This window comes from Nerophis ophidion, linkage group LG10 (genome assembly GCF_033978795.1).
Source record: "Nerophis ophidion isolate RoL-2023_Sa linkage group LG10, RoL_Noph_v1.0, whole genome shotgun sequence".
NCBI classification, from domain to species: Eukaryota; Metazoa; Chordata; class Actinopteri; order Syngnathiformes; family Syngnathidae; genus Nerophis; species Nerophis ophidion.
Genome location: NC_084620.1, coordinates 69,923,295 through 69,937,049, shown reverse-complemented (window position 1 = coordinate 69,937,049; position 13,755 = coordinate 69,923,295). Strand labels below are relative to the sequence as shown.

General features: G+C 39.7%; 1 protein-coding gene across 5 annotated transcripts in view; it reads left to right on the top strand.

Annotated features, from left to right (window-relative positions):
• Positions 1 to 13,755, top strand: part of dock4b (dedicator of cytokinesis 4b) — a 334,184-nt gene that overhangs the window by 176,900 nt on the left and 143,529 nt on the right. For all 5 annotated transcript variants that reach the window (XM_061914568.1, XM_061914566.1, XM_061914565.1 and 2 more), the window contains 3 exons: positions 1,938 to 2,091; positions 9,530 to 9,627; positions 9,706 to 9,789. In XM_061914568.1, coding sequence (XP_061770552.1) covers positions 1,938 to 2,091; positions 9,530 to 9,627; positions 9,706 to 9,789 — 336 coding nt within the window. The remainder of the gene's footprint in view (positions 1 to 1,937; positions 2,092 to 9,529; positions 9,628 to 9,705; positions 9,790 to 13,755) is intronic.

Below are 13,755 nucleotides of genomic sequence, written 5' to 3'. Positions count from 1 at the left end.
TTTGCTCGTTTTAGTCTTTTCAAAATAAACGTCCTTATTTTTCAACTCTACATCTAATAGATGGGTTGCATTTGAAGTCCATCCATCCAACCATTTTCTACCGCTTGTCCCTATCTCAGCTGCACACGCACTCTTTTTTTACGAAGCCACGCTTTTGTAACACGTGCTGAATGTAGCTTGGCATTGTCTTGCTGAAATAAGCAGGGGCGTCCATGAAAAAGACGGCGCTTAGATGGCAGCATATGTTGTTCCAAAACCTGTATGTACCTTTCAGCATTAATGGTGCCTTCACAGATGTGTAAGTTACCCATGCCTTGGGCACTAATACACCCCCATACCATCACACATGCTGGCTTTTCAACTTTGCACGGATAACAGTCTGGATGGTTCGCTTCCCCTTTGGTCCGGATGACACAATGTCGAATATTTCCAAAAACAATTTGAAATGTGGACTCGTCAGACCACAGAACACTTTTCCACTTTGCATCAGTCCATCTTAGATGATTTAAGGCCCAGAGAAGCCGGCGGCGTTTCTGGATGTTGTTGATAAATGGCTTTCGCTTTGCATAGTAGAGCTTTAACTTGCACTTACAGATATAGCGGCAAACTGTATTTAGTGACAGTGGTTTTCTGAAGTGTTCCTGAGCCCATGTGGTGATATCCTTTAGAGATTGATGTCGGTCTTGGTTACAGTGCCGTCTGAGGGATCGAAGGTCACGGTCATTCATTGTCGGTTTCCGGCCATGCCGCTTATGTGGAGTGACTTCTCCAGATTCTCTGAACCTTTTGATGATATTATGGAGCGTAGATGTTGAAATCCCTAAATTTCTCGTAATTGCATTTTGATAAATGTTGTTCTTAAACTGTTTGACTATTTGCTCACACAGTTGTGGACAAAGGGGTGTACCTCGCCCCATCCTTTCTTGTGAAAGACTGAGCATTTTTTGGGAAGCTGTTTTTATAGCCAATCATGGCACCCACCTGTTCCCAATTAGCCTGCACACCTGTGGGATGTTCCAAATAAGTGTTTGATGAGCATTCCTCAACTTTATCAGTATTTATTGCCACCTTTCCCAACTTCTTTGTCACATGTTGCTAGCATCAAATTCTAAAGTTAATGATTATTTGCAAACAAAATAAAGTTTATGAGTTTGAACATCAAATATGTTGTCTTTGTAGCATATTCAACTGAATATGGGTTGAAAAGGATTTGCAAATCATTGTATTCTGTTTATATTTACATCTAACACAATTTCCCAACTCATATGGAAACGGGGTTTGTATTATAGACTTGCCAAAATACACAAATAAAACGTTCCTGCTTGGCTGTAATTCCAGTATTCTTCTTCCTCCAAACACGACCAGTTGAGTTTATACCAAAAAGTTCTATTTTGGTTTCATCTGACCACATGACATTCTCCCAATCCTCTGCTGTATCATCCATGTATCCATTTTGGTATAAACTCAACTTGTCGTGTTTGGAGGAAGAAGAATACTGAGTTGCATCCCAAGAACACCATACCTACTGTGAAGCATGGGGGTGGAAACATCATGCTTTGGGGCTGTTTTTCTGCTAAGGGGACAGGACGATTGATCCGTGTTAAGGAAAGAATGAATGGGGCCATGTATCGTGAGATTTGGAGCCAAAACCTTTGAATGGTTGACCAAATACTTATTTTCCACCATAATTTACAAATAAATTCTTTAAAATTCCTACAATGTGAATTCCTGGATTTTTGTTTCACATTCTGTTTCTCACAGTTGAAGTGTACCTATGATGAAAATGACAGACCTCTGTCATCATTTGAAGTGGGAGAACTTGCACAATCGCTGGCTGACTAAATACTTGTTATTTGCTGGCAATGGCACAGATTTAGTAGACTGGCCCACAATTCAGGTCTAACCACAAAGTATTGTCTCCCTTCTTACGTTCCCAGTGTGAAGAGAACACCAATTTGGCCGACTGCACGCGCTATCTGAAGCTCCCTTTCTCCAAGGCCAACGTCCCGTCCAACAACCAGACTCTGAAAGGCACCAAGGAGTCTTTCTGGATCACCAGCTTCCTCTGCTCCACCAAGCTCACACAAAACGGTACTGAAAAAAAAAAATGGGGGATTTGCATATTGTTGTGCGTGTCCTTATTGGCCTGTGTCCATGAGCCCGATAGTCCAGAAGCAACTGACATATGCTGCACGGGAAAATAGTAGCAGCAAGTGTGAATATGTCCTCCAAGCGGGGGGAAAGTGTGTGAATAAACTTGTGAATCTGCAGGGGGGGGGGGGGGGGGGGCAATAGCTTGCAGTTTTTAACAGTATGCACAAAAATATACATTTAAACCACATTTCTCACCAAAGACTGTTGACGCTTGACTATTATTTTAACAGGTAACCAGTCAGCGATTGTTTCCTGGATTAGTCAAATTTTGTTATGATCTGCTGTGCATGTTTAGTTCCCACAACAATGAAAACTAAACCAACATGCAAGATGTCCTGAAAACATGACATTTTGCGTAAAACGTTTATTTCTGTCCAGTGCTGTCAGGGTTGTTTACCTGCATTTATGTTTGTATTTACCATATATTATTTAGACTATAAGGCACACTTAAAATCTTTTTTTTTTCCCAAAACTAGACAGTTGGCCTTATAACCCGGCGCGACTAATATTTTCGGAATATTTCTGGTTTCGCTTACCGACCTCGAAGCTATTTTATTGGGTACATGGTGAATTGATAAGTGTGACCAGTAGAAGGCAGTCAAACTTTGAAAATTTTAACCGAATACAATTGTGAAGATGAGTCCTACTTGGGTTCTTCTGGGACCACAGGAACTGGCACCAAACTCGAGGCAGCGTTTGCAATTGTTGTAATTCTCGACACACAAAGTCTCTTTGGCTTTTCAGCCCAGCGTTTACAATGGTTTTGATTATCTTCACACAAAGTCTCTTTGGCTTTTCAGCCCCTCTCCTTCAGGCGGTGTCGCTTCCGTGTTCTACCCCCCCCTCATGGTCTGCGATATTTTAAGTTTTGCCAATTTTATTTTGTTACACATAGTCAAACTGGTTTTTAAAGGGGAACATTATCACAAATTCAAAAGGGGTAAAAACAATAAAAATCAGTTCCCAGTGTCTTGTTGTATTTTTTGAAGTTTTTTCCAAAATTTTACCGGTCCCTGAATAGCCCTAAAAAAAAGCTTAAAGTGCTTGATTTTCAGCTCTCTGCGAAGACACTGGCCATTTCCCTGTGACGTCACACAGTGCTGCCAATGTAAACAAACAATGGGAATACCACAGCAAGATATAGCGACATTAGCTCGGTTTCACACTCGGAATTCAGCGACTTAAGCTATTCAACAGATTACGCATGTATTGAAACAGATGGTTGGAGTATGAAAGTATTGAAGAAGAAACTGAAGCTATTGAGCGAATAGCTATTGATGCTATTCATAGCCATAGCATGGCCGAATAGCTGCGTTAGCATCGCCGGTAAAATGTGCGGACCAAACGATCAGGACTTTCGCATCTCTTGACACTGGAGCAACTTAAATCCGTCGATTGGTAAGTGTTTGTTTCGCATTAAATGTTGGTGGAAGGAAACGTAATATAGTTCCAAATGCATCTACAGGTTATCCATACATCTCTGTGCCTTGTCTGCTTTAGCACCGCCGGTAAATAGCATGTTAGCATCGATTAGCGTAGCATGTTAGTATCGATTAGCTGGCTGTCACGCCGCGACCAAATATGTCTGATTAGCACATAAGTCAACATCAACAAAACTCACCTTTTTGATTTAGTTGAATTTATAGTTGCAAATGCATCTGCAGGTTATCCATACATCTCTGTGTCATGTCTGTCATCGCCGGTCAAATGTGGAGACACTCTGGCACATTCAATGGCGGCAGACACTTTGGCATCTTGGGGCCAGTGGTGCAACTTGAATCCCTCCCTGTTAGTGTTGTTACACCCTCCGACAACACACCCACCAGGCATGATGTCTCCAAGGTTCCAAAAAATTGTCAAAAAAACGGAAAATAACAGAGCTGACACCCAATGTTTACAATGTGTTGAAAATGAAAATGGCGGCTGTATTACCTCGGCGACGTCATCACCACAAGAGCGATAAACAGAAAGGCGTTTAATTCGCCAAAATTCACCCATTTAGAGTTCGGATATCGGTTAAAAAAAAATATTGTCTTTTTTCTGCACCATCAAGGTATATATTGACGCTTACATAGGTCTGCTGATAAGGTTCCCCTTTAAATGCTTGGATAACGCTGCTCCCTAATTGCTCTGCAAGGCAATTACAGTAGAAGGCTGCAAAGTGGCTGCAAAGTATATTCAACCCATTTGACATTAAGAGCGGAGTCAAGCAAAGTTGCATCCTTGCTCCTACCCTTTTCGGCATCTTTTTTGCCCTGCTCATCAAACATGCTTCTGGGACTGCAACACAAGGGGTATATCTACGTACAAGATCTGACGGCCGACTTTTCAACCTAGCCCGTCTTAAAGCAAGGACCAAAGTCCGTGAGACAATCTATGCTGATGATGCCATTGTCATTTCGCACACTGAACAAAAACTCCAGTGCCTTATGGACAGATTCTCCCAGGCCTGCAAAGACTTTGGACTTTCCATCTACTTAAACAAGACCAATGTGCTGAGTCAGGAAGTGGACTCTCCACCATCTATCACAATCGATAAGCACCAACTCAAAATAGTACACCAATTCACTTACCTGGGATCGTCTTGTGTTTCCATGTTTAGTCGCTCCGGAGTATAAGTCGCACCTGCTGAAAATGCATAATAATGTAGAAAAAACAACTATATAAGTCGCAGTGGAGTATAAGTCGCATTTTTTGGGTAAATGTATTTGATAAAACCCAACACCAAGAATAGACATTTAAAGGGAATTTAAAATAAATAAAGAATCAGTGTTTCCCACAGGTCAGGCATCTATTTGTGGTGGTGTGGTCGGGCGGGGCCTTGGGGGACGGTGGGTGGGGGATGGGGGTGGGTGGCGGTTTGAGGCGCCGGCAATGACCAAGAAGAACGCGGAGTTGGAATATAATTACAACACTTTATGTACATTTTTATATACATATTTATATAATATGTAAGTACAAGCTCCATTCACAGACAGAGTCCCATTGCTTTTATGAGCGGTCAAGCGAGTCAAAAGCCGGAAAAAAAAAAAATATATATATACATATACATATATATATATATTTTTTTTAAATCTTTTTTTATTTTTTTATTTTTATTTGTGGCGGCCGTAATTCTATCGTGGCGGGCCGCCACAAATAAATGAATGTGTGGGAAACCCTGAAGAATAGTGAACAACAGGCTGAATAAGTGTAGGTTATATGAGGCATAAATAAGCAACTGCTATGTTAACCTAACATATTATGGTAAGAGTCATTCAAATAACTATAACATATAAAACATGCTATACCTTTACCAAACTATCTCTCACTCCTAATCCATAAATCCCATGAAATCTTATACGTCTAGTCTCTTACGTGAATGAGCTAAATAATATTATTTGATATTTTACGGTAATGTGTTAATAATTTCACACATAAGTCACTCCTGAGTATAAGTCGCACCCCCGGCCAAACTATGAAAAAAACTGCAACTTATAGTCCGAAAAAAACGATAATTATTTTTTTTATGTAGTCTGCACTTTGTCCGTGTTATTATTATTATTATTGGCTTTTATCAACTTTGCACTTTGTCGGTATTATTACTATTGTCATTATTATTGATTCCTCTTTGCCTTATTCTTTTTATTTTCTTATTTTAATGATGTTAGATGTGTGTTGTTGTTGTTGTTGGGGACAAGTGTTGGAAATTAGCTTTGGTTACAAACACTCTGATGCATACATTGGATAACTGGTTAAGGCAGGGGTAGGGAACCTATGGCTCTAGAGCCAGATGTGGCTCTTTTGATGACTGCATCTGGCTCTCAGATAAATCTTAGCTGACATTGCTTAACACGATAAGTAATTAATAATTCCACTTGTAATCATAGTGTTAAAAATAACGTTCAAAATATAAAACATTCTCATGCATTTTTATGTTCAAGAAGTTGCGTTAATGGTAAGAAGTAAATTATTTATTATTGGTTAGTGTGGGGCTTGCCCACCTGGGGGTTCTTCAGACCACCAAGAGCCTGTTTTAGGGTTACAATATTGTTTTATTTTAGTTTTCTCTCAGTTGCTTTACAGCAATTGTCTTTTTCTCTTTCGTCCTCACTCACGCTCTGGCTCCAGCCCCAACTCTGTCTCTCCTTCTGGCTGCTGCTTATAACAGAGCGACAGGTGATTAGATAAAAAGGCCCAGGTGGGCCTTCTACGCACCTGTCGCTGATTTCGAGGCCGGTCCTGGCAACATCCTGCTTTTGCTGCAGGCCACGCCCCCTCCACAGTTAGCTTCAGAATAAAAATGTTATTACAAAGAATAAGAGACTTATTATACTCTGGAAATGTTGGTCGTACTTAAAAATGCACGCGTTTAGTTGTGTTCAGTGTTCAAAAAAATATTATATGGCTCTTAGGGAAATACATTCTAAAATATTTAGCTTCTTGGCTCTCTCAGCCAAAAAGGTTCCCAACCCCTGGGTTAAGGTATCGATGTTTCTGTATCTGTCCCTCTTTCAAATGAACCTTTATATATTAACATACGAGATACATAGAGACTGCAACATGATGGCAATACAACTCAAGTAAACAACACCAACATTTTATACGTTCCATTGAAAATATAGAACATTACACACGGCGCTCAAAAATGTATCAACATGTTTTAGTACGACTTTGGTAAGCTATAAAGCCGTACCGTTTGATGGATTGTACTGTGCTTCAACATAGGAGTATTATTATGGTGTGTATAAGGTCAGACATATTATCTGGTGTTTTGTTTCGCAATATTATGCAAAAGCAACTTTTCTTACCTACTGGTAACTGCTGATCTGTATTTGGGATCTGCATAAGTCCTGAAAATTTGCGCGAGTCCTCCATCGTAGTCTGCGCCGTTACGGTAGTCGATAATCTTCTTTATTTTCTCTATCTTCTTGTTGTGGGACATTCATCCTCCGCTGTTGCCATTTCTAAAATAAAGTAGTGTAAAGTTCTTACTTATATCCGTCAGTAAACTCGCCATGAAAGTGCTAAAACATTATTGACATTATTCACCCAAGGAACTTTATTAAATAGAGAGTTCAAGCTGGGCGGTTTTTCACGGGACACATTGTTTTCTGCCCACAAAACATCATCTATGCAACATTTTGACCAAAGAACTACCATTACATGTTATGTAGACCACAAGGAAGTTTTTTACATTAAGAAAAAAATAGTAATAGTAATGCGCCTTATACATATGCGCCTTACATATGACAAAAGATCGAAAATAGACCATTCATCGGCAGTGTGCCTAACAATCCGGTGTGCCCTATGGTCCGGAAAATACGGTACATATCACAAATAATCCTCTTAACAAAACACTTCAAGTTGAACATTCTGAGGAACAAATTGACGTAATGAAGAACAGAATGAACTTAGACTTCATCTCAGTGTATGTACAAATAAAGTCAACTTGAACTCTTTTATATTTTATTTAATTGTTTTTATCCTGTAAAGCGTGTTTGAGTGATCTCAGTTACATTCGGGCAGAAGGTGGCGTACACCCTGGACAAGTTGCCACCTTATCGCAGGGCCAAATAGAAACTAACATCAATATATACTGTGATTTAGGTGTTAGGACTGTGTTGAGATTTTATCATTTAGACGTTGGTGCAATATGAAATATACAGAAAACTAGAGTCTAAATTACTTTTGGACACTTTTCAGAGCACTCAAAGACGCTTTACAGGATTAAAAAATAAAAATATAATGTAGTTCAATGTAATAATACAAACACTGATGACCTCTATTAAACAGACCAAGAGACGTAATTAAATGTGGCTCAATCGAGGAGAAACGCGTACACCTGTTTTCCTTGTACAATGTCAGATTGTACGCCTCCTCTTTTATTTGGACTTTCCCTGATTACATGGCAACAGCTGTTTCTAAGGGAGGGGGGTCATAAACAGCTATCGCCCTTATCACAAATAGTTCCTTTCTCGCAAAATGTTTGCAGCGCATTTTGTGCGAATAGCATGCAAAATGTCTTCCTCTGCAACAGTGAAGACCTATGTGAGATGAACAAATTAAATACATTTTGATGCACCATTGTGACCTGTTTATGAGGTCACTTGTTGCTAGGCAGAACTACCATACTGACCCTGTATTATTTATTATCAACTGTAGTTTGTGAATGCCTTTATTTTCGGATGGATTTGGGACAACTTATTTTTTTAGGCTTTAAAAAAGCATTGTATTAATGCTATCTTTTCAGGTGGCTGATAAGGTTTGATGTGTTGAAGCGCAATGTTTTTTTCCTTTCTCGCACAATGTTTGCAGAGCATTTTGTGCGAATAGCATGCAAAATGTCTTCCTCTGCAACAGTGAAGAAGACCTACACGAGATGAACAAATGAAAGAAACAGTGATGCACCATTGTGACCTGTTTATGAGGTCACTTGTTGCTAGGCAGAACTACCATACTGACCCTGTATTTATCATCAACTGTAATTTGTGCGCGCCTTTATTTTCGGATGATTTTGGGACAGTTTATTTTTTTCAGGCTTTAAAAAAACATCGTATTAATACTAGGCTTTCAGGCGGCTGATAAAGTTTGATGTGTTGGAGCGCGATGTCTTTTTTTCCCTTCTTGTGGAATGTTTGCAGAACATTTTGTGCAAATAGCATGCAAATTGTCTTCCTCTCAAACAGTAAAGAAGTCCTACAAGAGATAAACAAATGAAAGAAATAGTGACGCGCTATTGCTAGCTGTTGATGAGGTCACTTGTTGCTGGGCAGAACTACCATACTGACCTTGTATTATTTTCAAAATGTTGGTTTAACTGTAGTTTGTGCGCAGCGTCTTTCCAATGGTTTTTTTATTTATAAAGGTCATAAAACAGTTTAAAGAAAAGGTGCCCGGAGGGGAGTCAGGCCCTGCTTCCGCTCCACTTTGTAGATCTCGGGTCAAGACAAAATCTTCCTGTGGATTACAAGAAGAAGACAGAAACCGACGCCTTCATGTCGCTTCCCATCGTATACAGTGGAGTTTTACAAGCCTTCTGCTTGGTAGGATGAAAGATAGCTTTTGAACTCAATGTAACACAATTATTCCGACACGTACAAATCAGGTTTTTGACGTTTTGTTTTTAAGCTGAATTTAAAGAGTCAGCTAAAAGACTTGACGGCAGCCAATGTTTTATTCATGTTTGGGGACGCGGGGAAATGCCTTCTTATCTCTTAACAGTGAAAACGTCAACCTTTGTTTGGATTCCCGTCACTTCGGGCGGCGTTATCGAAGGCGGCGGCGGCGATGTTTCCCGCTCCCCGCCGAGGGGCAGAGTGGCGATGTTACTTTGCGGCTTGTCATCTCACATGTTTATTTATTTATTTATTTATTTTGTACTACTCCTCCTCAGGCGACATGCTGGACCTGTTGAAGTGGCGAGCGCACCCGGAGAGGATCAACGACAGCCTCTCCAAGCTGAAGGAGATCGACGGCTCGGAGATTGTGAAAGTAAGGACGCCGCGCTCACAGCCGGGGATTGATTATGGCGGGCTTCATCCACGCCTTTTTCTTCTTCCTGTCCGGCAGTTCCTACAGGACACCTTGGACACACTTTTTGGCATCCTGGACGAGAGCTCCCAGAGATACGGACTCAAGGTGTTCGACTCGCTGGTAAGAACACCTGGGAGCCCGGTGAAGCAATCTCGCCACGGTCACGCCGCGCCGGCCACGAGAGCCATCTTTTTTCTCGGAGCACGCGGCCGACGAGGCGATAGGAGTGATGAAACGGTCGGGCGGGCTGACTCCTTTGTCTGCGTTTTATGTGGTGTCCATCTGTTTGTTGATGAACAAATGATAGAAACAGTGATGCACGAATGTGACCTGTTTATGAGGTCACTTGTTGCTAGGCAGAACTACCATACTGACCCTGTATTATTTATTATCAACTGTAGTTTGTGCAAACCTTTTTTTTCGGATGGATTTGGGACAGATTTTTTTCTTCTTAGTCGTTAAATAAAACATCGTAGCAATGCTAGGTTTTCAGGTGGCTGATAAGGTTCGATGTGTTGAAGCACAATTTTTTTCCTTTCTCGCGGAATGTTTGCAGAACATTTTTTGCGAATAGCTTGCAAAATGTCTTCCTCTGAAACAGTGAAAAAGACCTACACGAGATGAACAAATGAAATACATTTTGATGCACCGTTGTGACCTGTTTATGAGGTCACTTGTTGCTAGGCAGAACTACCATACTGACCTTGTATTATTTATTATCAACTGTAGTTTACTGCACACTTTTATTTTCGGATGGATTTGGGACAAATTATTTTTTTAGGCTTTAAAAAAGCATTGTATTAATGCTAGCTTTTCAGGTGGCTGATAAGGTTTGATGTGTTGGAGCCCAATGTTTTTTTCCCTTCTCGCAAAATGTTTGCAGCACATTTTGTGCGAATAGCATGCAAAATGTCTTCCTCTGCAAGAGTGAAGAAGACCTACACGAGAAATAGTGATGCACCATTGTGACCTGTTTATGAGGTCACTTGTTGCTAGGCAGAACTACCATACTGACCCTGTATTATTTATTATCAACTGTAGTTTGTGCATGCCTTTATTTTCGGATGGATTTGGGACAACTTATTTTTTTTGGCTTTAAAAAAGCATTGTATTAATGCTAGCTTTTCAGGTGGCTGATAAGGTTTGATGTGTTAAAGCGCAATGTTTTTTCCCCTTCTTGCAGAATGTTTGCAGAACATTTTGTGCGTATAGCATGCTACATATCTTCTTCTATAACAGTGAAGAAGTCTTACACAAGATGAACAAATGAAAGAAATAGTGATGCACCAATGCTACCTGATTATGAGGTCACTTGTTGCTAGGCAGAACTACCATTCTGACCCTGTATTATTTATTATCAACTGTAGTTTGTGCATGCCTTTGTTTTCGGATGGATTCGGGACAACTTATTTTTTTAGGCTTTAAAAAAGCATTGTATTAATGCTAGCTTTTCAGGTGGCTGATAAGGTTTGATGTGTTGAAGCGCAATGTTTTTTTCCCTTCTCGCAAAATGTTTGCAGCGCATTTTGTGCGAATAGCATGCGAAATGTCTTCCTCTGCAACAGTGAAGAAGTCCTACACAAGATGAACAAATGAAAGAAACAGTGATGCACCATTGTGACCTGTTTATGAGGTCACTTGTTGCTAGGCAGAACTACCATACTGACCCTGTATTATTTATCATCAACTGTAGTTTACTGCACCCCTTTATTTTCGGATGGATTTGGGACAGCTTATTTTTTTAGGCTTTAAAAAAACATTGTAGCAACGCTAGGTTTTCAAGTGGCTGATAAGGTTTGATGTGTTGAAGCGCAATGTTTTTTCCCCTGCCTCATGCAATGTTAAGAACATTTTGTGCGAATAGCACACAAAAAGTATTCCTCTGAAACAGTGAAAAAGTCTTACACGAGATGAACAAATGATAGAAATAATGATAAACCAAAGCTACCTGTTTATGAGGTCACTTGTTGCTAGGCAGAACTACCATACTGACCCTGTATTATTTATTATCAACTGTAGTTTGTGTGTGCCTTTCTTTCCGGATGGCTTTGGGACAGATTTTTTTCTTCTTAGTCGTTAAAAAAAACATTGTAGCAATGCTAGATTTTCAGGTGTCTGATAAGGTTTGATGCGTTGAAGCATAAAGTTTTTTTCCCGTCCTGATGCAATGTTAAGAACATTTTGTGCGAATAGCACACAAAAAGTATTCCTCTGAAACAGTGAAGAAGTCTTACACTAGATGAACAAATGATAGAAACAGTGATGCACCAATGCTACCTGTTTATGAGGTCACTTGTTGCTAGGCAGAACTACCATACTGACCCTGTATTATTTTTTATCAACTGTAGTTTGTGCACGCCTTTCTTTTCGGATGGCTTTCGGACAGATTACTTTTTTTTTTCAGGCTTTAAAAAAAACCTCCTAGCAATGCTAGGTCTTCAGGTGGCTGATAAGGTTCGATGTGTTGAAGCACAATTTTTTTTTCCTTTCTCGTGGAATGTTTGCAGAACATTCTGTGCAAATACCTTGCAAAATGTCTTCCTCTGAAACAGTGAAAAAGACCTACACAAGATGAACAAATGAAATGAATTTTGATGCACCATTGTGACCTGTTTATGAGGTCACTTGTTGCTAGGCAGAACTACCATACTGACCCTGTTTTATTTATTATCAACTGTAGTTTACTGCACACTTTTATTTTCGGATGGATTTGGGACAGCTTATTTTTTTAGGCTTTAAAAAAGCATTGTATTAATGCTAGCTTTTCAGGTTTGATGTGTTGAAGCGCAATGTTTTTTTCCTTTCTCGCAAAATGTTTGCAGCGCATTTTGGGCGAATAGCATGCAAAATGTCTTCCTCTGCAACAGTGAAGAAGACCTACACAAGATAAACAAATGAAAGAAATAGTGATGCACCATTGTGACCTGTTTATGAGGTCACTTGTTGCTAGGCAGAACTACCATACTGACCCTGTATTTATTGTCAACTGTAATTTGTGGGCGCCTTTATTTTCGAATGGATTTTGGACAGCTTATTTTTTTCAGGCTTTCAAAAAACATCGTATTAATACTAGGCTTTCAGGTGGCTGATAAAGTTTGATGTGTTGGAGCGCGATGTCTTTTTTTCCCTTCTTGTGGAATGTTTGCAGAACATTTTGTGCAAATAGCATGCAAATTGTCTTCCTCTGAAACAGTAAAGAAGTCCTACAAGAGATGAACAAATGAAAGAAATAGTGATGCGCTATTGCTAGCTGTTGATGAGGTCACTTGTTGCTGGGCAGAACTACCATACTGACCTTGTATTATTTTTAAAATGTAGGTTTAACTGTAGTTTGTGCGCAGCGTCTTTCCAATGGCTTTTTTATTTCTTAAACTTGGAAGTTATTGTCCTAACATTGCTGGCAGAACATTTTGTCGTGGCTGATAAGGTTTGATGGGTTGAAGCACAATGTATTTTCTTCCCTTCTGGTGGAATGTTTGCAGAACATTTTGTGCAAATAGCATGCAAAATGTGTTCCTCTGAAACCATTAAGAAATCCTACACGTGATGAAAAAATGAAAGAAACAGTGATGCACCATAGCTACCTGTTGATGAGGTCACTTGTTGCTAGGCAGAACTACCATACTGACTCTGTATTATTTTTTATTAACTATAGTTTGTGCATACTTTTATTTTCAGATGGCTCTGGGATAGCTTTTATTTGGGGGGGCTTTTAAAACATTTTTGTAGCAAAGGTAGGTTTGCTGGTGGCTGATAAGGTTTGATGTGTTGAAGCGCAATGTTTTTTTCCTTTCTGGCGGAATGTTTGCAGAACATTTTGTGCAAATAGCAAGCAAAATGTATTCCTCTGAAACAGTGAAGAAAACCTACACGTGATAAACAAATAAAATAAATTATGACGCACCAATTCTACCTGTTGATGAGGTCACTTGTTGCTAGGCAGAACTACCATACTGACCCTGTATTATTTTTTATTAACTATAGTTTGTGCATACTTTTATTTTCAGATGGCTCTGGGATAGCTTTTATTTGGGGGGGCTTTTAAAACATTTTTGTAGCAAAGGTAGGTTTGCTGGTGGCTGATAA